Consider the following 25,893-nt stretch of genomic DNA (forward strand, 5'->3'; position numbering starts at 1 on the left):
TCCAGAAATTTATAGTGACTTCTTTTTGGGTGACTAGCATGGTAAGAATGTTTAATGGCTTAGCAGGAATAAGTAACTCCTGTATGAACAAGAAATTATTGGAATTCCAGCATTTATTCTGATATTCAATATTACACCAGATCCTAAATATTAAACTTATTAATACCAACAGTAAAGGTGAAGTTCCAAACTTCTTTTTATTTTTAGCATGTTGTTTGCCTACTGACCAATAATTTTCTTTTAAAAGTTAGAATCGACTGCCATTGCAAATTCTTTTTCATAAGCAAGTGATGACAAAAAGTGTATTAGATAAATCCCTTTCAAAAGATAGATCTCCAAAAGGTTCTGCAATTCCAAAATGTGGGTTAGTTTAGTTTAAAAAAGTAATTTCAATATGCTAAATATGAAATTACTGGAACTAGTTAAGTGTTCAAGTTTTGATGTTTCACTGTATTCTTGGAAAAAAATAAGTTTTGCTTCTCCTGATTTCAAAAGAAAGTCATTACAGAAAAAACGGAAAATTCAGAAAAGTACAGAAAAGAAAAAAATAATAAATTACCAGTAATTGTTCCACCTAGATATAACCTCTATTTATATTTTAGAGGCTATCTTTCTAGTTTTGCTTTTTCCTAGCAACTGCAATTATTTTTTATTTTAGTCCTTGTGCTAGCCTCCTCAGATAAAGCTGTGTACAAGGATCTTACAGAATAGAGATCTAATAAATGGGGTACAATGTAACCTACCTTCCCCTCCACCCCTCCTTCATAATAGAAGCTACTTCTGGTCTTTTGGGGGGCCATATCTGGACTTGGTATATAGAGTTAGTGACTAAAGAAGGACACATGTTGGGAATTCCTTGGTGGTCCGGTGGTTAAGACTCCGCACTCCCAACGCAGGGGGCTGGGGTTCGATCCCTGGTCGGGGAACTAGATCCCTCATGCATGCTGCAACTAAAGGAGCCGCATGCTGCAACTACGACCCGGCACAGCCAAATAAATATTTAAAAAAAAAAAAAAAGGGACTTCCCTGGGGGCGCAGTGGATAAGACTCCATGCTCCCAATGCAGGGGGCCCAGTTTCGATCCCTGGTCAGGGAACTAGATCCCACGTGCATGCCGCAACTAAGAGTTCACATGCCACAACTAAGGAGCTGGTGAGCCGCAACTAAGACCCGGTGCAACCAAATAAATAAATAAAAATTCAAAAAAAAAAAAAAAAGTACACGTTTATATTTTTAACAAAATAAAAGAAACCAGGGGAAGACCAAAATTTTTTCACACAAATATTTTAATAAAATTATCACGCAAAGTTGTATATATACACATACAACTATTTACAAATATGTAAGCATATGTACAAAGACTAGAAAGGAATATACAGAAAAAATATGTGTTAGGATACTGGGGTTCTGTTTCTTTTAAATTATTTTGTAATTATTTTACACTGAGGTAGGACTATTGTAGCGTTAGAGAATCTTGTATAAATGTATTTGTTCAAGAGCTTCCCTGTCAATATCCTTTTCTGGGTATACATCATAGTTCAGTGGTACCTCTTCAACCCAGGGAGATAACTGTATATTAACCTGGAAAAAAAAAGGTCATAAACAAATATGAAAATTGCAGAATGAACCTATTCTCTTGAATTTCGAGAAATCATGACTAAGTAATTGAACACAAAAGATTTTTATTACAATGAGAGGGACTAAGTTCTACATGGTGCCACATAATTCTTTGTTGTACTAAATGGTAGGTTTGTGGATTCAGGGACTTAATTAATTTACCTTGATTTTGGAATTTGAAAGAATAAAGAACATATAGTATAATTATTTTAATGTAAATAGTTTAATAATTAAACTAGCTTACACAATAAAACAACAATGGGAGTACACAGAGAAACGGTTCATATACACACAGTGATGGTGCTAAGAGGTTGCACGAGAGGGGGTAATCTCCCTCCATAACCTTTATCAGGCCCTTCCCTTCACACTGCAAACTTGGGTCTCCAGGATACAGAAATTCTGGAGCCACCAATGGATATATTTGTTTAAAGAAGTTTCATTAAATAGGAAAGCAATAACGTTATTCAAGAATTCATATATTAAGGACTCCTTCAAAAATATTTTACTTTGGTAAGTGAAAATCACTGAATTATTTCAATACATATAGACATTATAAACTGGAGAGCACATATTTTAAAAGGTATGTTTTTATGTTTTACTTTTATGGAAAAGTATGGTAGAATCATACCACTCACGGGGTAGGGATCTCATGGGGAGGGAATTATGTGGGGGGAAACTGGGGAGATCAACATCGTTTCTTTATATATCTCTGGATTATTTCCCTTGTTATGACAAACATGAATTACTTTTGTAATTTAGATGATTGACAAAAATTTTTAAAGAAGGTATTATTGATGATTGTTTAGTTTTTTAAAGGAAGAAATATATACTTAAATTTGGCAGTGCTTATATGCGAGGAAAGAGGTATTAAAGAAAATGATAATACGACTCTGTACTAAGAAATGCCACAGTATCTTTCATCTAGGGATCTCAAAGAGCTTTACAAACATTAATTAACCTTTATAAAAGGGTCAATTTATTGGGCTGAATCTTATTATTAAGTATCAGCCTAATTTTGTACGGAGAATCTGAGGAACATAGAAGCAGTTTGTGCAAGATTCCAAACTTGACCTAGAAGCTCAACTGTGTTCAGGATGTGGGCCTCCAATCCACTTACTGATTCTAGAAACCTGAACAGCTCTGTTCCTTTTGTTCTCAGGGAAAAAGTTATGATGTGGGTGTTCTAAGTCTCTTACAAATATTTAATAGCATTTGTTAACCTAAATAAAACTGTAACCCCACAGTTGTAAAAAATTGGGTGGAGAAGCAAAGGAATCTGTACACTTTCAGAGCTCTTGATGCCAGTGAACAAACCACAAATCAGTTCTTAAGCCATAAGGTTTTGCTATTCTTTCTAACAGAACATTTCTAGAATATTTTAACAGCTATCAGAAAAAAGCAGAAGAAAAGTTTTGACAATAAAAATGCTGGGAAAGAGGCTTACCTACCTGAAGACCTGAGAGAGAATCTTCAAGACTTGGCACTGTCACTAATAAGGATCCTTGTTTCCTTACATTATGGCTGATATATTCCCAGGCTCTATAACACATTCAAAACTTATATGTTATGCTTTACCAGACACTGGATATTTTTTCAAAATGAGGATGACAAAAAAAAATATAGCCCAGGTGATATGTAGAAATCCAGATGGGTAAAAATGTTTGCCAGCAGAAAACAGGACCACAGCAAGATACTAGAAATTGGTAAATTCAGTTCCTGAAGGGATGTTGGCAAAATTGTGAAGTTACAATATTGAGAGAGATTTAACAAGATGGGGATTAGGGTTAATACAAGGCATTGTGAGTAAGGCCAAAAGGAAGTTTTCAGAACTGATACAGAAGTCAAAGCTGGATCAGCGTTACAGCCTCTTCAATTCTTTATGAACTGTCAAACTTTCTGCAGAATGGAACAGGGCTGAGGGGTGTGAGTGGGAAAGAGTCATGGAGAAAGGCCACAGAAGCCAGAAAACAAGCAAAGACTAAAATAAGAGTATAACATATAGATTAGATCTTTTAAAATAATATCAAGAGTGAAATCATACTTTATTTGGCTGTCAGAAATATTCAATGGGAAGAATTCTGGACACTATGGCACCTGAGAAGTTTAATGAGATCAACTAGATTTAAAGCACGATGGCATGCCATGTGCATATATATGTGTCAGAGGGCAGTGTCTGACCAGTTCTGATTAACCTGCAGAGCAGACATGAATGGGATTTCTACACTGTGCACGAGTCTTGACAGTACACCCTGCTATTGGGGAGCAAGGGTCAAGCAATGCAGGGATGTGCACCCCTTGTAGTGGGGCAGGTGCGCAGCAGTAACATTTGCACTTATTTTAGTTACAGCAATGGTTATTGGGTTTAGTATATTCTGGAGCTTACTAGGCAAAACGATACAAATGTTCTTTTTCTCAGGCTAGATATAAAACCAAGAAGCAGTGTTTGATAATAAATATCACTGTGCTTGGGCTAGAGCTGTTTGTTGTCTTGATGTAGTTCCTCAGAAATTATATATTTTACAAGTCTATTTAGTAAGACTGAGTATACTGGCTGAGTATACTGGCACGGTTGGGCATGGCTCTCAAAATAGCACTTGCTGTTTCTGAGAAGCTGTCATTGTAATAGTTGTATATGTTTCACCTACTGAAAAAATACAGAGGCACCTTTTAAACTAAGAATTACTCTACTTGCTACAATACAGAATTATATAGGTAAATGATCAATTTTGTCAGAACGATTCTAGTATCAGAATGCTTTACTGTATCTTCTAAACTTTCTCCCGTGTACTGTCATTCATGATGAAGATAATTAACCATGAGAGGCTATAATCTATCTATATTTAGAATTCACTGCATTTGATTAACTTGGAGAAATGACTGAACTAACTAACACATGGTCAGTACCTATTTGGTGAGTCATGCAGAGTTTGTGAATTAATTTTCCAAGATAGTTTTTTTTTTTTGAGATTATTTTTTTTATTTATTATTTTTGGCTGTGTCTGGTCTTAGTTGCGGCAGGCGGGCTTCTCTCTAGTTGTGGCGTGCGGGTTTTTCACTGGACCACCAGGGAAGTCCCCCAAGATAGTTTTTAAAACAACCCAAACATGAAAATACTTTCCAGTATCAAGTTAACAGGTAGCATTCATCATTCTTCAGCATTCAAAATCTTCCTATATGAATCTGTGAAGAGTTTAAGGTGTTTTTCTCTTTTAACTTCTTATACAGCATAAACCTAGTATATTTCATTCTCCAACAATTATGTAATGTTTTGACTACTGGTCATGAACTTAAAAAGGTAAAAAGCTATACATACTCTGTCCACTGGAAATCAAGCTTAAAGAGTGCACTATGATTAAAACAACTTGTTCATGTGGTGTTTCTGGCCTTTAGCCTGTGACCAAAAAATCATCACCCATTCTGGCTGAGCTTTGAGGATATGATTAGCTTTCTGTTGAACTAGTTTCTTTTTAAACTATTTACACTGTTAATTTTGTACTAACCTTAACCTACAAGTAATAGATATGTGTGTATATGTGTGCGAGAGAGAAAATATAGACGGTAAAGGGGTGGCAGGATAAAGAGGGTTACTCATTCAGGATTCTACTCCATATTAACTGTTTATGGTCTATAATTATGTCTTTTTATTTCTTGCAGTAGAAACCTCACTGATGCACTAATCCAAACGTGTGTAATGCCCTTTCATAGATATGGAAAGGAGGTTTCCTTCATCTACAGTATACGTATGTCATTATGAGAAATAAGTCAGCAAGCCTAACTGACCAGAAAATCAGTGTCTCAGACTACAGGAATTTTCTAATTAGAGAAACCTATAAGTCCTGATGAGAAGTCAGAAAAGTGATCACAGGGAATTCCCTGGTGATCCAGTGGTTAGGACTCCACACTTACTGCCCAGGGCGTGGGTACAATCCTTGGTCGGGGAACTAAGATCCCACAAGCCTTGCAGAGCAGCCAAAAAATTAAAAAAAAAAAAAAAAAAGTGATCAGAGATTTGCTAATTTTTCTATTGCTTGAATAGTGGAATAAACTCCAGGAACCTACTATTACCACATTAAGAACATTTTTAAAATTTGATCATTATTCACTGTTTCCTAGCTGAATATTCTTATATCTTGTTTTTTAAAAAATTTTCTTTATTTATTTATTTTTGGCTGAGTTGGGTTTTCGTTGCTGCGTGCGGGCTTTCTCTAGTTGTGGCGAGCGGGGGCTACTCCTCTTCGTTGCGGTACATGGGCTTCTCTTTGTGGTGGCTTCTCTTGTTGAGGAGCACGGGCTCTAGGTGCGTGGGCTTCAGTAGTTGTGGCAGATGGGCTCAGTAGTTGTGGCTCGCGGGCTCTAGAGCACAGGCTCAGTAGTTGTGGCGCACGGCCTTAGCTGTTCTGCGGCATGTGGGATCTTCCTGGACCAGGGCTCGAACCTGTGTCCCTTGCATTGGCAGGTGGATTCTTAACCACTGCGCCACCAGGGAAGCCCTATATCTTGTTTTATAGTCATTTATAGGCACCAGTTAATTCCCATAATTTTGTGATAGGAGAGCATAGGACATGTTTTTTCAAAGAAAAGAAAACTGAGGCAGAAAAGAATAAGTATAAAAACCCACGGGAATTGATAACTTCTTGCATCCCAGACTGCGAAGCAAATGCTTGGGTCATGAAACCATTTTATAACTACTCAAAATTAGATGTAATATTTACAAGGTTAGACAACCAAAGTTTATTTTTATTTTCATTTAGACATAACACATTTCCTTATTAATATAAACTCCTGACATTTGAGGTCATTTCTGCGAAGTTTAATATCACTGCTGGGGCCCCGGGTTTGATCCCTGGTTGGGGAACTGAGGTCCCACAAGCCTCACGGTGTGGCAAAAAATTAAAAAAAAAAAAAAAAAAAAAGTTTAATATGAAAACACTTCTACTAATCCCTTTTCATACTTTGTTAGATATATTTTAACAACAGATTTCTTGCTTGAATAAATAACATACCTGGCCTGTTCTGCCTCATTAAGAAAATATTCAAAGACATTATTCATTATAATAACATCAGCATTTTGCAGAAGTGAACCTTGTGTACAGATGTCTGCATGAAGCACCTAAAAAAGAATGAGTTCACGTAAGAGAACAAAGACACCATATCATATAATCACGTAAGAAATAGCTATTGATTCAATGATGTTGTGAGGCAATATGGGAGATTCACACTTCTTAAAATGGTAGAACAGTATATTTAATACTACTACCTATGGAAGATACTTAATACCTAATAAAAACCATAAACTTGTGAAAATTTTATTTGTTTTAGATGGAATCATTTATATAGTTATAATTACACTCTTTTCACTCCCAGTTCAGAGCTTTTTCCATTATATCACTAGCTATTCTGGCTCCATCATCAACTGGATTTGTACCTTTGGGTAGTCAGTGTCTTCATAAACAAAATGGAGTAATATATGTCCTGATTCACAGAATCAAATGGGACCATATAAAATTTAAAAAGTGATTTATAAATTATAAAATGTTAATACAAATATGTTAACTGGCCTTGTCCGACTCTTCATCTAAAATTCACTTGAATATATTATCTATCCAAGAAAGCAAACAAAACAATTTATTGAAAAAACTATATACCTCAAAAAATTAACTTCGACTATAATCAACAAGTCTTGTAGACCACAGGCAAGATAATAAGAGGAAACATTTATTTGCTCAAGAGCAAAGCAAATAACTTTTATTTTAAAAAGAAGAGAAGAAGTTTTTTATATCATATGATTTCTTTCCAAAAAAGAACTTAGCCTTACAAATAAATAATATCCAGAATGTTTAAATCTTGATTTCTAATTAAATCAATATTCCTGTTAGTTATGTGATTCTTTTTATGTAAGAGCAGTGTGTTTTTGTTCATTAAATATGGGATAGTGAGAAAAATCCATGAACTTATTATTGGACAATGAATTCTCTTTGATCACTTGCCTCTCAATTTCCAAGATGAGAGAGAGAAAGAGAAAAAAAAGGAAGGATGGAAGGAGGAAGAGAATGAAAAGTTTTCCTTCTATAAGAAAGGGGAAAGCTAGATCCTTAATCTTACTAAGATATGTCTTTCAATATTTGATTGCATTGAATACCAGAGATCCTTAGATACACAATATTTCTGTGCATTGCCATTAGAAGTGTAGGATCACTAGTGAAATGATAAGGATTACTGCATCAACCAAAAAACTTCCTTTCCCCTTTTTTGTTATTTTTCCCCTTACATATAAGAAACAGAAAATTTCTGTCGTAGCCCAACCCAGGACATCATTCTCCCATGAACTACTATTCTGTGGCACCCACAATTCCTATTGAAAGCTTATAAAAAGATAAAAACTGTGAGCATTACTTAACCTTTTTGCTTACTTTCAACATTCAGAGTTTAATTAAATACACTTCTGACCAACATCAAGAGATTCAAAATTACTGCTACCAAAACTACATTTGATATGAAGAAAATTAAGAAAAAATTCTACTTTCTAATAAAATTTGGGAGGAAGAGAAAAATGTGAGTGGAACATATTGATAATAATTCATCTTTATTATCAGTGTTTTAAAATATTAAGTTAACTCAATCTGTTTCTACACAACAGCAATCAAGAATAGATTAAAAAAGAGTTTCCAACTCCAATGCGGAAGAAATTTGGCTAAACTATGCTATACGGTGGATAACAGAATAAACATTTTAAAAGGTACCTTTATTCTGTCAGTGAACTGGTACTTTTTTATGACCATTTCCTGCAACTGGCAAAAGTCTCCATTCAATTCTACTCCATATAGTTGTGATGCTGAACTGTAAAGATAACCCTAAAATATGAAGATACATTATGATGCAAAAGAATTAACTTTTAGTTGTGGGTTTATTTCTACTTGAAATTTTAAAAGTCAAACTTTTTTTTTTTTAAAGTTTTTATTGAATTTGTTACAATATTGCCTCTGTTTATGTTTTGGTTTTTGGCCGCGAGGCCTGTGGGATCTTAGCTCCCCAAGCAGGGATCGAACCTGCACCCCTGCACTGGAAGGTGAAGTCTTAACCACCGGACCACCAGGGAAGCCCTTAAAAATCAAACTTTTAAAAATAGAATTCAATAAAGTAAAAATAAAGATAAAAAGGAAAGATAAATAACATTTTATAATTTATGTAAAACAACTTTTAAGAACTTAGACTCTTACTCATCGAGACCTTGATTGTAGTTTATTAATTTCCGTTATTTAAAAGTAATCATATTTTTAAAGATTGATTTACTTTTCTTGATAAAACTGTGCATTCAACAAAGCTGGAAATGAGGAAAGTGATCACATATAGATTCTTTGTTTAATATCCTACTTCTGTAATTTCTTGGGAAGTTACATCAGGGGAAAGCAAGAAAGGCATTAACCTGTGGGAAATATAATGGAAACTCATGCACAGTCTGACACAAGAGGAGGGTGGCTGGAGGTGTGTCCTGTTTGACTTTGAGAAGTCAGCCTGGTGTCTGGCAATCCACCAAAGACACTGGCCATTAGTTAACAAGGATCATCAAGAACTGACTATATATTATTATATATTATTTTTGTAATAACAAAAAATAATCTGGAAGGAGAGGTCAAATCATATTCTGAAGACCATTATACATCAACTAACACTTACGTGTAAACTAAATTTATATTTATAGCTCATCATGGATTTTTAGAACATGTTCAATGGAGCATATGTAAGTATTCAAAAAATTTTTGTTGACTGAATCAGTGACGTACTATAGAGGAAAATGACAATATGTTTAAATTCATTAATGCTGCCAAATACCTGCATAGCCACAGTTATTTCAGCTATATACTTTTCTAACAAATAAAAAAATTAACAAGAATGGACAAAATATGGTAAACAAGCATAATCTCTAATGTTCTCCAAACAAAGCCATCTGATAAACTGTACTTTCTATTATGGCTATTTTTCCTAATTGTAGAATAAAAGTCAACACTGAAAAATAAATGAAGCATGAAAGAGTTAACTGTTTCTGTTTAGAGCAGGCAGTGATGCTGGGAACTGATAGGGCCTGTTTCTGGCATGAACATCTACTGCTGTTGGCCACATGTTTTAACACGTCTGCTAATGACAACCAGAAACCACATTTCAGTTTTTTGATAAAACCATTTAAGAATATTAAAAATGCTCATGATTTGAATTTTTTAAAAAAAGCCACATTGAAGACACAAAAGTCTACATTCAAACTTTGGATCACAGAAAACTAGAGCACGATGTGTCCTGGATATCATTTAGTTTGCTCACTTACAGGTCAGGAACTTGAGGCACAGAGGTGTTCAGGGACTTGCTCATAGCCATAAGCAATTTCCCAGGTCAAGTAAATTTGTCAGTTTTATAAGAGCTCTTATCAAAACTCAGTATACTATACTATTTTAGCACAGTACAGAAAATGGAGTTAGAAGGGCAGTAAGTGAGTGACAGAATAGCAAAGTGTTATGAGGGTCACCTGTTGCTGTTTTGCTGATATTCCTTCACTTGTGTCACAGAGTCAAACTAGTAAAGGAAATCAGAGAGCTGGCCTTTGAAAGTCCAAATTCGATACACTATTTTAACCATATTATTCTGTTACTCTAATAAATAAAGCCAAGCTGTCACCTTGGATGGTGGCAGGCAAAACTGATGCTAGTAGGAGAAGAAAGTATTTCCAAATGTTGAGTATGTCCACAAGCTGGACTTTACCCCGTAAAGGACGATGCCAAGCCTGGAGCCAACGTCAACCAAGACCTTTCCCGATAGATCAGGGAGTACATGATGATAAATGAACTTCAATTCCATGAGAGAGAAGGAATGAGAAATAAACCCTGGAGAATTAGAACAGAGTAAACATTAAATTCTGCTTGGGGATTAACAATTCCATTCTGTATTTCTAATTCTTTCACCTGTAAAGTGTATTTCATGCTTTTCTTAATCAATGAAAGCCATTCAGAGGTTATTTAGAAAAAATCAATGTGATAATTTTGTATTCATTCACTCTGAGCTGTATTAGACAAGAACAAATATGAAGTCTCCGACATTTAAAAGGCCTCTAGAGGGAATTCCCTGGCGGTCCAGTGGTTCCACTGCAGGGGGCACGGGTTCCATCCCTGGTCAGGGAACTAAGATCCTACAAGCCGCGCAGCATGGCCAAAATCATCATCACTCATTATCATCATCATCATCATCATCATCATCATCAAAGGCCTCTAGAAAACCGCTACTCAGCTGCCTGTCCCTACCCCCATGCTCCTCATTTCCTTCCTGCTGCTGCTTAGGGTGTCCTGGGTTTTCCCCTTCCTCTTCTCCCTCTGACCTGCTGTTCCCAGCAACTGCTTCCTAACTCCCATACCATCCGGCTTTCTCACCCTATCCCAGAGCCAACCACAGGGCTTCCACCTCTTGCTGCATAGACTGTAAACTACCCAATGAATGACCATCTCTGGAGTGGAACAATGTGGCAGCCCTGACCAACCTAAAGTGTGTTCTGGGGTGCAGGAGAGGGGTGGTATGGAAGGAGGTTAAGACACTCCTAAACTGTTATTTCCCTTAGTTTAATTGCTACAATTTCTAGTCTCCTAGCCCACATTCTCACTCCATTATTTCTGTAATGAAATACCTGGGAGAGCCTGAGTCTGTTTTTTCTGATATGGAGGTAACCCAAAGACTTTCTCTACTGTATGCTACATGATATAATGGTCAGGAAGGGGAGAAACTTTGATCATAACTAATGACAAGTGGCAAAGAAAACGGAAGCAGGCAGGCTAATCCCTTGGAAGAAAATAAAGGATGACTAGGCCTCAGAAGTAACACTGGAGGTGATGGGGTGGAGGGGGGTTGACCACCATAGTCCTTATCTCCTCTCATCCTCACGATCCGCTTTGCCACGTTAGTGCTCCTGCCCTGGGCTACAGAGTCATCATTAGTGTCTTGTAGCTGGACAAGCCCCTTTCATATAGGGAATAAGAGGCCCACACGGTGAAAGCTTTTTCAGAGTCATTATAGTTATCTGGGCTGGTCTGGGTGTCCAGACACTATTTACAATCTGATTTTTATGTGAAAATACATCCTAACCTCCAAATTTTTCTGTGTCAAACATAGCTCTTCTGTAAATTTCTGTACATCAGATCTGATATGGTGTTATTTATAATTCACTTTTTAGTTTTCCCTCTATTGTTCTTTTTCTTTTGGCTGCGTTGGGTCTTTGTTGCTGTGCATGGGCTTTCTCTAGTTGCGTCGAGCAGGGGCTACTCTTTGTTGTGGTGCACAGGCTTCTCACTGTGGTGGCTTCTCTTGTTGCGGAGCACGGGCTCTAGGCGCACGGGCTTCAGTAGTTGTGGCACACGGGCTCAGTAGTTGTGGCACACAGGCTTAGCTGCTCCGCGGCATGTGGGATCTTTCCGGACCAAGGATCGAACCCGTGTTCCCTGCATTGGCAGGCGGATTCTTAACCACTGCGCCACCAGGGAAGTCCCTTCCTCTACTGTTCTTGTCTAAGTCCTTTTCTATTCTGTGAACTACTTCAAAAGGAAATAAGTACTATCTAAAAATAGAATCTTAAATCAGTAAACCAGGGTAGTTTAATCCCCAACTACAATACAGGTACAATATATTTGTATTGGCAACATACTACAAATTTGGTAGTAGTTAATTTTCGAGAATAATATTATCTAAGATCAGTAATACGAGCACAATATTACTTACCCAATCTAAGCAACACCTCTAAATCTAAGTGAGCAGGGAGATTGAAATAGCATGTTTAAATTAACAGCCTAGCCAATAATATCCAGTTTGAACAAAAAATATATTAACAGAAGAGTTAACATCTTAGCAGCATGGAGTCAGTCTAGTTTCCCATTTGAAACACAGGTGCTGCATCTGAGGGACAGAGATGCAGGAGACTGTCACTAGAATTGTTCTGGGTTATAGACTGAAGATGCTCCATGATGTCAAATCATGGCCTGAATAGACTGTCAAGATGATCTATATCCGTCCTCTGAATCCATGCCCATCCAACAATATTTGATTACTATCTGACTTCTCAAGTAGATGTTTCTATGGGGAGAATGTTTTCAGCCCCCTTGGCAGTTATATTTCTCATTGTAAATAAATCAGCACTATGGTTAAATGTGAATCTCTTTTGAGTATATAAAGTATGAGTCAGTTTCCCTGTATTCATTCACTTCTGATTAGTTGCTGGACCTGAAAAGTCACCTCCAATTAAACATGCTCAGTGAAAAGCAGAAATATCCCCCTGGGAGAGACATGAAGTGGCCTAGCCTCCCTGGACGATGTTTCTATTTAGTTTCCCTAACTGCAATAATTGGTAATGGCTAGGCTGCAGGTTGTCCTTTTGCTTTCAAAAAACAGTGAATGCTTGGGCAAGAATCTGCATACTCGGGACTTCCCTGGTGGCACAGTGGTTAAGAATCTGCCTGCCAATGCAGGGGACATGGGTTCGAGTCCTGGTCCAGGAAGATCCCAGATGCTGCAGAGCAAATAAGCCCGGGAGCCACAACTACTGAGCCCGCGTGCCACAACTACTGAAGCCCGCACGCCTAGAGCCTGTGCTTTGCAACAAGAGAAGCCACCACAATGAGAAGCCCGCACACCGCAACGGAGAGTAGCTCCCACTCGACGCAACTAGAGAAAGCCCACGTGCAGCAACGAAGACCCAATGCAGCCAAAAATAAATAAATAAATAAACAAACAAATAAATAAATAAAAAATTAAAGATACTAAAAAAAAATCTGCATACTCATGACATGTAAGGAAAAGTACACATGAAGTCATTAGGTTTGCAGGCTTGAGTGCCCACCTAAAGGTGCCGTCTGGTGTGAGCCGCACATCATACAGTAGTATCTGCTCATTTTTCCTTCCTCACATAATGAATCAATAAAGTCTTCATCATAAAGGAATGCATCAACGTGAACTGTGGGTTCTGGCTGCTGCTGTATCTGGTGGAGAGAAGAAAAACATCAAAAGAAACAAAGTACAAAGAAGTCTCTTTTTATTGCTAAATAAGGCAAAACATCAGTGGTTCATATGCTAAAATTCTGAGAGCAACGACAAGGCCCAGGAAGACAAGTTTTGATTATGGAAGTCAGCAACTCTGCTCTGCTTTTGCTTTATTTTTCAGACACTAGCAACTTGTTATTTGACATGTCATGATGCAAAACATGGCTATGAGAAATAGATTAAAATTTTAGTTGAAAGGAGTATTTTCAGACCATCTTGTCCATCCTAAGTAGTATATTTTACAAATAAAGAAACTGATACCCAGAGAGATTTCTCCCAAGAAATGACACTAGTTAGTTAAGAGCGGGAAGAACTGAAACTAATATCAGGTCTTCTGAGTCCTACATGTCAGTGACTTACCCATCAAAATACTTAGCAAGTAATCTTTGCCCAGAAGCAAAGTTTTCAAATAATAACAATGTTAGTAAAACTTCATGCTTACAAATAATAGCACTTTATTAATACTGGTGGCACATGATATAATAGCAAGCAGCTACAGAGAAAAATATGTCTGATTCCTTCTACTTTAACACTAAATAAAGAATCAACCTATCTGCTTGGAAATCTACAAAATTATATCTACATCTATACACACACACACGCATATATAAGTATATAAAATGTATGAACACATACAAGGACCAGAAGGAAACAAAGGAAGAGAAAAACAGTTTGTTGGGATGGGGGATTGTGGGTCCACCATTAACATGCAATGAATACTTTTTTCTCTCTTTATATATTGTGTTATATCATGAGACTGCTAAGATTGTTTTATTAATAACATCTAAACTGTATTACAAATATTGCTCTCAGTTTTTATACTACCCACTATTTTCCTCCTGTAAATGACTGGATGTTTACTAAGATTTACTGAGTGCTCACAATGTGCACAGAACTACTAAAAATGTACAGGATTTAGTACCTCTGCTCAGGAATTTACATGCTGAAAAACCACATGGAGCGCTGCTACTTTCAGATTAGTGGGGGAAGAAGAAATTATTATTCTTAGTTTTGCTTTAGGAAACAGTATTCATAGCATATGTATCCCATAAGAGTTGGGCTTTGAAGGTACTTGAATGTGGGGGTTGTCTGGAGAAGAAAAGTGAGAATTCTAGGAATAAAGGAATAGAAGAAGCAAAAATTGTGTAACGCAAAAGTAGGAGAAGGAAACAAAGGGGTGAACTTCACCCTTGATAAAAGCCACGGAAATGGAACAGGGAAGAGAAAACCAGGACAATGATGTAGGCAGGGACAGATTAATGTCGTGCCTTGATTTTGGGGGTGGGGGTGGGGTTGAGTGCTTGGCAAACAGGACACCCTCAAAAAATATCTGTTGAATGAATGGTACTAGGGAGCCAGAAGGTTACAGACTCAAAAGAATTGGGGACATGATTGAAGCACCAAACGAAAAAGCAGAATTCAGGACTGATTAGATTGGAAAGGCTAATGGGGTTAGGGGAGAATAGGAGAATCCTCAAGTAGCACTAAGAGTAAATTAATTTAACATATTTACTTTTTGGAGGGCTAGATGTTCTGAGGAAAGCATGGTTTCTAGAGGTAAGCAATTCCGAAGGTCTTCTGCTATGTTTTTCAATATAATGTCATTATTGTCTTGAATGAATTCATCAAAATCTCCTGAAAAAAAACAAAACAAAACAAAACAACCAGATATAGCTTTTATGGTTGTACTCATACCTAGACTAAGTGATTACAATGGATGGATATTTTCCATCAGATAGCATCAATTTATAACAATAAATAAACCTTCTAACCAATGAAATAATTAAATTTTAACAAATGTTCCATTGAAAACATTGAGTTTTTCCTTTTTCCAAACTGCTTGAAAATATAAAACTTGACTATTTCAGCCTGTTATAGAACAACAAAGGCATTTAAAAAATATGTAGTACTTTTACTACTTTATTTTTACTTAAGAAAAGTACTGCCATTAGTTTTTAGGGTCTTAAACTTACCAGTAAGTAGTCAAATATTCCTTTTGTGACCATATAGATCTTACAAGTTTAGGAGGCATCACACAGGGATTACTAAGAAGATAACTTTAATCTGAGCATCTCTGCCTCCAATAAAATGTACTCAAGACTTCGGATAACAAGCACTAACAGATGGCACCAACTATAGAATAAACTTTATAAGAATCATGTTGCTCCACTGCATTTGAACAGCAGATAAAATGATCATTAAAACAGCACATTTCTGATGGCTGTGGCCTACCTTTGGATAATCTGGCAAAAAGGGAAGTGTGCGTGCATGCCGATGTATATAGCAATAAAGATGGAGAAGGTAAGAGACTGACGGTGAATCTAGGTGAGGGTATAAAAGTGGTGTTCATTGTTCTGTTTTTTCAACTTATCTGTGTGTTTATAAATTTTTTTAAATTGGCTCTACAAAAGTATGATTTCTAAGCAGCTCATATAATTTTAACTAGAATGTGACTTATCTGGAAGTAAAATACTCTAGTAAAATTAGCTATAGCCTGAATGCCAAATATAGACTAGAAAGGACTACTAATGAAAACATTTTACCTTTTTCTTAAAAGACTTATATTGAATTCTTGCTAGAGTAAAAGGACCTCGAAGGGGTTGTGTTTTTCTTACTGTTTTAAAACAGCTATAGAAGGAAAACAAGGAGATTCTGAAGAAAATATCATCCATCTCCACATCTTGCCCCCCAAATCTTTGGTTGTTTTTAAATAAGTTCATGATTTCCTTCTTAAACATAATAATTCTTGTGTTGGGTCAGAATGCAATTTTCATGTCACAAATAACAATTAAAATTTGGATAATATTTTCTAGTTTGCAAAGTTCTTTCACATAAAAACTAGGTCATTTAAGTATTATAACATCCATGTAAGGAAGACAAAGCAAGATTACATTCTCTGATTTACAGAGGAGGTAACTGAGTCTTTTAAGGTTAAATGAACTGTGAAAAGTTACAAAGCAGGCCAACAGCAGCACAAGAAACCAACCTAGGTTTTTTGCTTCTAAATAAAGCTACTCTTCTTTTTCACTTTTTCCACTCTGTTTCCCTACGTACAGAGGTTCTTTCTCTGTATAACTTCCTTTTGAGCAATAGTAGTTAATATGAAGATACTGATATATTATTTGGCTCCCTGAACTAATGTAGAAAGGCCTTTTAGCTCTTTTTTCTTTCCTCACCTATCTAGTATAATGATCTAAATTGTTGCTTCAAATTATTTCTAGAAGGATGCAAAATATAAATTATAGAGAAATGAAAATACTATGAAGATTTGTTCCAAATTGTTTTAGGTGGAACTTAAATAGCACCTGTGATGCATTTTTTAAAAAACTGGCCTTTTTAAAATGGTATTCTTAAAATCTAATTAAATTTTCTCAAGGTGTTAATTAATACCTAACATCTGCTTAGCTTCTCTCTATAGATGGAAAACTGTCTAGAAGCCTCTATGACTTGCATTTAATTCTAATAATATCACTCACACCATTGATTCTTAGCAAGTTCCCTCAATTTGTAAATGGTATAACTGAAGAAGCTAATAAAAATCACATTATACCAAACTAAGATATTTCATAGCCCAACTTCTTTGGATTTAGTTCTGTAACATAAACAACCATGTTAGGAAAACATAGTTTTCATGTGGGTCGGCCTTATAAGAGTCTTACAGTGGAAAGGGAACTTAATTATGAACTATTACCAAATGGCAGAATCCATCCATGCATCTCTGACATATGATTGTTTTTCAGTCTTCACCTGAACACATTCGGGAACAGCATTTCTTTCACGTGCTGAGCCAGAATCTGCCTTTCCATAACAGCTCATTTTTCTAATTTCAGCTCGAGAGGAATCATCATCTTTAATGCTATACGGTATTTATTGAACGAGCACTTTTAAGGCATGCTAAACTTTGTGCAGTGCTTTTCAAACACTGTCATTTAATCCTAAGAATCCTATATGTGGTACTATTATCACTTCTATTTTATAACAAAAGAGGAATGTGAGGTCAGAATTTAAGTTACTTGTCTCAGATCATACTGGCCAGAAAGTGGTAGAGTTGGAATTTGAATGTAGGTCTAACTCTGAACTCTTAGTTACTATACCATACAGTCTCTCTAAGGGAGCTCAGAAGGCAGCTGGCTAGTAAGAGCTCCCCTATCACTACCTTAGCCTTCTCTTCTCCCTAGCTCTGACCACGGTTCCTCATATATTGTGGGAACCATATCCACTGCCATCTGGTTGCCATCTTCTGGACTTGTTCAACAGCCCCTTTAAATGTGGCCCTGGAACTGAACTCGATTTGGCAATTTAGTTCTCTAATCCATGACTACCTTAGCTTATTTTCCTCTTCTATCACTTTGTAGTGTCTAGGGCTCTGATTGCTACTGCTACTGGGTTATTAATAGACTTGGAAGGGGTGGTGGTGGTGAACCATCTTAAACAGTTATATGTGAAGATCGAGGGAGCTGGAGAAATGAAAGATGGGAAGGGCTGCAAATTCTGAACCATCACAATAGATTTCCTGATGTCTCCCTAGTTAAATATATTTATTTGGGAGTCAATCCCCCAATTAATGTAAGCATCACCAGGCAAGATGAGAGATATTATGAAATTGTGTGTTAAATTACTCAGTCATTTTAAAAAGGCAGTATTAAGTGAAGACTCATTCCCAAGGATACCAGGTGAAAATGAGAACTGACACCTCTTATCCTGGACAACAAACTCTGATTCAACTATATTCAAGGGTAAAAAGAGATTCCTTCAGTTACAGCAGGGATTCTTCACCATGGTCCTAGTTAACAGGATCCACATATGGGCTTTATGTGGTCCATGAAAGGCCTAAAGTTGCATGCTTGGTTGTATACATAAATATGTATACTTTTCCAGGAAGAAAATTCTCAAAAGATATTTCATAATAATAGTTAATATTTGTTGAGCACTGTATGTAAGGCACTGTGGAAATTTTTAGCTCAAGAAGGCTAAAATTAGTTTCATTATCTGTAGTGGTTGGCAAATAACTTCTGAAAAGAAGGGCAAGACATTTTTGCCCTAATAATGGCTATAAAACAGGTGGAAAAGGCATGATATGATAGGATATTACTGAAGTGTGTAAAACTGGAATTCATTTAACATTCTATCATCATAAGTATTTGTTATTAAAATTAAATTCCTTGAAACATTATTTTAAAAGGCTGTGTAATATTCCACCATATGTATGTTACTTAACCGTTCAGTCCTACTACTATACATTTAGATACAATTATAACTGTGAAAAATTGCACTGCAATTTACACTGCAACTAACATTTTGGCATACATCATCTCTTTGTATTCATTTCCTTACTATAAATTCTTAGAAGTAGAAGTACTTAAACATTTTAAAGGCTTTTGCTACATATTCTCAAATTTCTTTCCTGAAAGATTATACCAATTTAATCTATCAGAAAAGAATAAGAATATGTGTTTCAGTAAAGCCTTATAGCATTGAATAGTACCATAAAAACAAACTTTGTTGTTTTAATTTGCATTTCTTTAATTACAAGTGAGGCTAAACATCTTTTAACATGTAAAATAGCTATTTCAGAATGTGTGGTAACAGTACGTTGCTTGGAAAAAGTTAAAGAAAGGTGTTAATCAGTTGCCTAAGGACAGTAAGGTTTTTCTCAAATTACATATGTAGGTGGGAAGGGAGTGGAGAAAGAAGAGCTTCACTAAAGAGCAAAATACATTCTTTAAAAATTTCCTACTTATATTTAATTAAATACATGGGGACAGAGAAGTCACCAAAGCTGACAGTCTATGAATCAAACCCCACTTTTTACATCTAGTCAGGTATCAAGTCCTATCACTTTCTCTTTTGAATCCACTTCCTCTTTATTACCGCTTCAACTATCTCATAGGCACAGGCACCACCTCACATTTAGAATACCGGGACAAACTCACAATTAGCTCCTGAATTATCAGTTTCCCCCCAATATAAGATATCCTGCACACCAATTTTAAACTAATCTTGCTTAAACTTCACTTTGTGTCACTCCTTCTCCTTACAATTTTGGGATAGCTTTTCACTTTTCAACGTATGAAGTGTCACTCTAGACTTTCAAGGCCCTCTGTATCACCAGAGGCTAACCATCCTATTTTCTATTCTCATTACTCTCTAACATAACTTTTGCTCAAGATGTGCAAATCTCCTCAGGTGTTTTCCATACTCCTTCCTGTTCATACTGTTCCTTTCAACTCTATGACCCTGCCTTTTGCAATAAGGCCCTGCTCAAGTTACTTCATCTCCATGAAGTCTTACGTTCAAACTCTGGCCTTAACTCACCCTTATCCTTACCTCTGATGACTTATAATACATAATTAAACATTGGGTTATATATTTCCTATTATTCATTCATATCTTATATTACTCTGAAGTTCTTATTCAAATTTTAAAAATTTACTGAGGGGACTTCTGGTCCTAGACAAGATGGCTACTTCCCTCTTTTTCCCCTGCTCCTCCCCTCTAAATACAATGAAATACCCTGGAAATAAATCAACAGGCAACCATAAAGGACTCTGAAAGCTAGAAAAAAGGTAACTGTCTAGGGACCTGAGGATTTAAGGAAGGAGGGTCACCGCAGTGAATTCCCTCCAGAGTTTTCCTTTTATCTTCCATGTAGCCTGGACTGGGCCCTGGAGAGGCCTGCATCCCAGAACTACCAACAGCCAGACTGAAAAAAAAGAACAAAACAAAAACTAAGAAAAGCCTGCTCTCTCTCACCAGACTGTAAAGGGGAAGAACAACAGAGACGTACTGGGGAGCCCTAATCCCTAGTCCACACCTGGGGCTGTGGCAGGCTATCTGGTAACAACAGGGGAGACTGCTGTCCTCAGGCCCTCTACCCAGCAGGATAGAGACCCAGGCCTGAGGTCTCCCAGCCTTCTGCCCAGTGGCCAAGAGCAAACCAGGCCCTGTACTGCTTGTCCCCTACTCCCACTGGTGGAAGGTAGCTCAGTGACATAGGGTGATCCAAGAAACTGTCTTTCTCCAGGCAGGCAACACCAGCATAGATTGAGCAGGAGCCCCAGCAGTTTCAAGGAATGAAGCAGACCTGAATAGCACTGCAAGGGCACTGAAAACTAAATTGTTATCAGAGCTACAGCCCACAAAAGCAGGCCAGAACCAACAGGTTAAACTTAAGCAGGGTAACTACCTACTAAGATAGAAGATTTGAATAGGATCAAGTCAGCATAATATCTAAAATATCCAGGATAAAATCAAAATTATCCTAGCATACAATCAGAATATCCAGGATACAATGGAAAATCATTTATACCAAGAACAGGAAGTCATTATTTGAATCTGGCAATCTAGATGCTAACATGTAAATTAATCAGAATTTGGATGATCAGACAAGGCTTTTAAAGCAGCCATAATAAAAATGCTTCAATAAGCAGTTAAGAATTATCCTGTAACAAGTGAAAAAAATAGAAAATCTCAGCAAAGAAGTAGAAGTCATAGAAAAAGAAATAGAAACTATAAAACTAAAAGAACAAACAAACAACAACACAAAAACACTTGTTGAATGGGTTCAGTAGTAGAGATGACAGAGGATAGAATCAGTAAACTTGAGTTGACAGATCTATAAAATTTATTCCATCTGAACAACAGAGAGAAAATAGACAGAAAAAAAATAACTGAACAGAGCCTTAAGGATCTGTGGAATAACAAAAGATCTAACATTAGTATCAGAGCTCCAGAAGTAGGGGAAAAAGTGTGGGGCTGAAAAGTATTTGAAGAAATATAGCTAAAAACTCCCCAAATTTGGTTAAAGACATAAACCTACAGAAATAAGAAGCCAAGCAAACTCCAAATATGATAGACCCAAAGAAATCCACATAAGAACATACCATAAACTGCTAAAAACAAAAGAGACAAAGAACAAATCTTAAAAGCAACCAAAGAGAAATGATTCACTCCCTATAGGGAAACACCAATTCAAACAGTGAATTTTTCATCTGAAACCATGGGAGCAGACTTCCCTGGTGGCACAGTGGTTAAGAATCTGCCTGCCAATGCGGGGGACACGGGTTCAATCCCTGGTCCAGGAAGATCTCACATGCCACGGAGCAACTAAACCCATGCGCCACAACTACTGAGCCTGCGCTCTAGAGCCCGCATGCCACAACTACTGAAGCCCATGCGCCCTAGAGCCCGTGCTTCAAGAGAAGCCACCGCAATGAGAAGCCCGCGCAACACAACAAGAGTAGCCCCCGCTCACTGCAACTAGAGAAAGCCCACGCGCAGTAACGAAGACCCAACGCAGCCAAAAAAAATCCAAAAAAACCCCCCAAACAAAAGAAACAAAAAACCAAAAAACAAAACAAAACAAACAAAAAAGCCATGGGAGCCAGAAGATTACAAAATTTTTCAAATGCTAGAAAAAAAGGACCACAAACTGTAAATTTTATATCTGATGAAATTATCCTTCAGGAATGGAGAAGTAAAGAAAACCTCAGATGCAGAAAAACTAAGAATTTGTTGCCAGCAGACCTACCCTTAAAGAACTGGTAGAGGAAACCCTCCAACAGAAAGGAAATAGCAGAAGAAGGCTTGGAACTTCAGAAAGGAAAGAACAACAGAATGGGTAAAAACAGGGCAAATTCATTAGACTATCTTTCTCCTCATTAGTTTCTTAAACCATATTTGATGGTTAAATAAAAATTTATAAAACCATCTGTAATAGTGTTCAATGTATATAGAGAAAATACATAAAACAATCATATTTTTAAAGTGGGGGAGGGTAAAGGGACCTACATGAAAGTAAGATTTCAATACTTCATTCTAGTGATAAAACATTGATACCAGTAGACGGTGATGTTACATATGTATACTGTAATAGAGTAAACACAAAGAAAACTATACAAAGAGATATACTCAGAAACACTATAAACAAGAACAGAATTCTAAAACTGTTCCATTTACCCACAGGAAGGCAAGAGGAGATAAGAAATTGAGAAACAGAAGGATCAAACAGGAAACAAAGATTGGAAAATCTGTAAGTTATGTGGCTACTTCCTCAGTGGTAATAGCAATATAATATAGAACTGCAGTAGTATGCTGTTCGACAAATGTAACTAGATCCCAGGCTTTGCTTTTTAGATTTGTCGGAATTTCAAAGAACCTCTAACAGCTCTGTAGCTGCTGTTCAGCAACAGGTTCAATTCTGCTCAATGAAGATGTATTTAAAATACAGGAAACAGAAAAGCTTCTAAAAGCTTCTAGTCACCTACTATTAACTTCTTTAAGCATTTAAATATTTTCTTGATTATTTTATTAATTTTCTTATAGCACACCTTAATTTTCTATCCTTTATAACTTGATTCTTAATAGAAATTTTTATGAGTTGTTGGTTTGACATCCTCATTTGTATTTGCATATTCAGGAAAAATTCAGAGGCTTCAGAATGGTGTTTGTTAACAGATAGCTGTTAATAAAATGTAATTTTTAATATGCCTATTGGGGACCTCACATACAGTTCTGGCTCTCAGCTCCCTTCACTTAATGGATTGCAGTCACTCTCCTATACTTTGAAAGCTAGATCAAGAGCCCACTATATACATATACAAGAAGTAGAAAAGAACAGATGCTCTGCCATAAGATTAGAATCAATGAGCTGAAGTCCTGCTGTATTTTTTACTCCTTTTATTTATTTATTTGAGGGGGGAGTTGTCTTTGTGTGCTTTGTCCCTCAGACTTTTTTCATCCTTCTTTACTGGTGCTCATTTGTTTCCTAGACTTTGGCCTAAGCTGTACCAAGGTAAATACAGGCTCTATCTTTATTTTTTCTGTATCTTCAGTTTATATCATACTTTGACATGTGCTTGCCTCTGTCCTGGTCCAAGCTTTTGGTTCTCAGCCTGATCCCAAATGACCTCAGGTCTTGGTATGATAATCCCACTATTCCTTCAGAGACAAAGAATATCATTCTTCCTTTTGTGTATTTAAAATTATTGTGATTTTTACCTGTTAGCAATATGTAGATTTTTTTCAGTTTCAGTAAACTCTGTGAAACTCAAAACCAAAATCATGCCTATTATTATCTCTTGCTATTCCATTAAACGGTATAAAAATTCAAGGAGAGTTATAATTATCAAAGGTCTAAGCAAATGTCATACAAGTAAGACATTATGCAATAATTTTTTTCCTGGAAGAAGGAAGTTAATTAGGAAAATGAAAAATTGTTGATTGGAAGAATCTTTTGTGCTGTATTTCATAAAAAAGTACACTATAAGTGTCAGTTTGGGAAGATGAGAATGTTCTGGAGGCAGATGGTGATGATGGGTGCACAAAGTAAATGTATTGTACTTAATGTACACTTAAAAATGGTTAAAATGGTAAATCTTGTATTATGTATATATTACCACATAAAAAATGTATACCAATAAATTACACTACTTTTAAAGATTCATATTAAAACATACTCCTTCATTTTAAGCTAAGTGACACTCTCATTTCTTAAAATATTCATGTAATAAACATTCTCCAGAAACTCAGTTTGTGTTCTAAATTGTTTAACAAATTGCTTGAGCTTCTCTACTACAGGATCGGCTGGAGAAAGGCACAGAACGTGGTATTAGAAAAAGTAAAAACATCTTCTTTAGCCAATGGTATTGGGTCTTCTTGTTTACAAAATCATCATACAAAACATGCTTTCAACGAGTTTGAAAAATGGAGTCTCAACTGATGCCTCTAAAACTGGAGATTTAGATTACAAATGGCTCCACAAAACTGAAATCTTGAGAGCAAGGATGTTTTAGTAATTGTGCAATTGCCAGAACCAGGCAGTAGATGGCATTTTTGTAGGCACCCAGGGCTTTTGGAATAAAATATCTTGTAAATTCCTACCTTGAATCTCGTCTATGTGTATAAATATGAAGCTAGCTCTTTGGTTTTCTCTACTTCCCAGGCTAAATCTCACTACCAGATGTCCAAGTTAATTTTAGTTTGGCATCTTATCTAAAATGATCCTCCAAAATGTGTAGTAGCAGTAGTAGTAGTAGTAGTAGTAGTAGTAGTAGTAATAACAATAATGATAATACCCAAACGATTGATTCACTCTAACATCACAAAGAGAGAAAGTTCTAGGAAGAACCTCACGGATGGAAGTCTAAACTTGGGAGTCATCAGCAAACAGGAATATTTCAAGTCATGAGTCTAGACGAAAATAAACATGGAAATCAACGTTTAGGGGTACAGAAGCAGAGCATGGTTTGGAATAGTTCTCCAACAAGGAATATCCTATCCTCTTGTGCTTTCACCAGGCTTCACTTTGCCAAAACAGATCTATCCCATTCTTCAACAACTCGACCTAATAACCACATTTCCTCGATTCTAACTTGTGCTTTTTTAGTATTACTATCATTGAAAATCAAAGTCCTGTCCTCCCCTCCCCCTTTTCTCCCTCTCCCCACCCCGGAACACCTGCTATTAAATTGATGGCCCATTTTACAATTGAGAAAATAAATGCACTAGCTACATGTGATTTTGCCTACAAGGTAAAAACTTCCAGCTCTACAGCCTGAAACTTCTCTTGCCAAGGGCTTTTTCAGGTAGTATCCTACTGGTCGTCCCAAATTTGTGGGAGTAATAGGGAGGAGGGCTAACCCATCCCCCCGCCCCCACCCCTTTTTTTTCCTTCAGAAAAGAGGTGAGACACAAGGCGGCTCTAGCCGCTTGTCTGAAGTCTGTAGCGGAATCACAAACCCAGAGCCAGGTCCTCCTGCACCCAATCCTAAACTGGACTCTTAAACTGACAAAAGTTTGCGATGTGCCCCCCTTCAACCCGCTCCGTAGCAGAGCAGAGACCAGCATAGCTACCCCATGGAAGGCTTCTGGCCTCACCCTAAGTCCCCAAGGTCAGCGCCCACAGCATATTCTTGCCCCAACCGTCTGACTCTGGCTCTGATCGCTTACGGGTAGTTCTCATCCACTGGAGCAGAGCTGGGAGGTCTGCTGGAGCCACCGTACGGAGTAGCTGCAGTACTGCTTGCCGAGCTGAGCGGAATTCCATGTTGGAGGAAAAAGCAGAGAAGGGGACGGTTCGCACTGCGCACGCGTAGGCAGAGGCGGGTCCAGACACCTGATTCGACCCGGGGTGGAACCCGCCTCTCTAGGCTGCGAAAGCCCTAAGCCCCGCCCCCTCTTTGGAGTTCTCACTTGCTCCCGGGAATTCCTACAGTC

General features: G+C 37.0%; 1 protein-coding gene across 2 annotated transcripts; it reads right to left on the reverse strand.

Annotated features, from left to right (window-relative positions):
* Nucleotides 1-1,374: 1,374 nt before the first annotated feature.
* Nucleotides 1,375-25,747, reverse strand: LOC133085410 (uncharacterized). 2 transcript variants are annotated; one of them, XM_061182438.1, is made up of 8 exons: nt 25,627-25,747; nt 15,191-15,312; nt 13,478-13,616; nt 10,366-10,487; nt 8,358-8,468; nt 6,621-6,727; nt 3,066-3,156; nt 1,375-1,581 (listed from the first exon to the last, which is right to left on the reverse strand). In XM_061182438.1, the coding sequence occupies exons 1-8, from the start codon at nt 25,721-25,723 to the stop codon at nt 1,465-1,467; spliced, it is 906 nt and encodes a 301-aa protein (XP_061038421.1). In that variant the 5' UTR covers nt 25,724-25,747; the 3' UTR covers nt 1,375-1,464. The 2 variants fall into 2 exon arrangements, with proteins under 2 accessions (XP_061038421.1, XP_061038422.1); XM_061182439.1 differs by lacking the exon at nt 8,358-8,468.
* Nucleotides 25,748-25,893: the final 146 nt, after the last annotated feature.

This window comes from Eubalaena glacialis, chromosome 2 (assembly GCF_028564815.1).
Source record: "Eubalaena glacialis isolate mEubGla1 chromosome 2, mEubGla1.1.hap2.+ XY, whole genome shotgun sequence".
Taxonomy (NCBI): domain Eukaryota; kingdom Metazoa; phylum Chordata; class Mammalia; order Artiodactyla; family Balaenidae; genus Eubalaena; species Eubalaena glacialis.

Coding starts and splice junctions, on each gene's coding strand:
- LOC133085410 (XM_061182438.1), bottom strand. CDS start 25,723: ATGGAATTCCGCTCAGCTCGGCAAGCAGTACTGCAGCTACTCCGTACG. Junction 6,728..8,357: donor AGTTCACTGACAGAATAAAG/GTACCTTTTAAA, acceptor ATTCTTTTTTAG/GTGCTTCATGCAGACATCTG. Junction 1,582..3,065: donor ATTCTCTCTCAGGTCTTCAG/GTAGGTAAGCCT, acceptor TTTTTTTTCCAG/GTTAATATACAGTTATCTCC.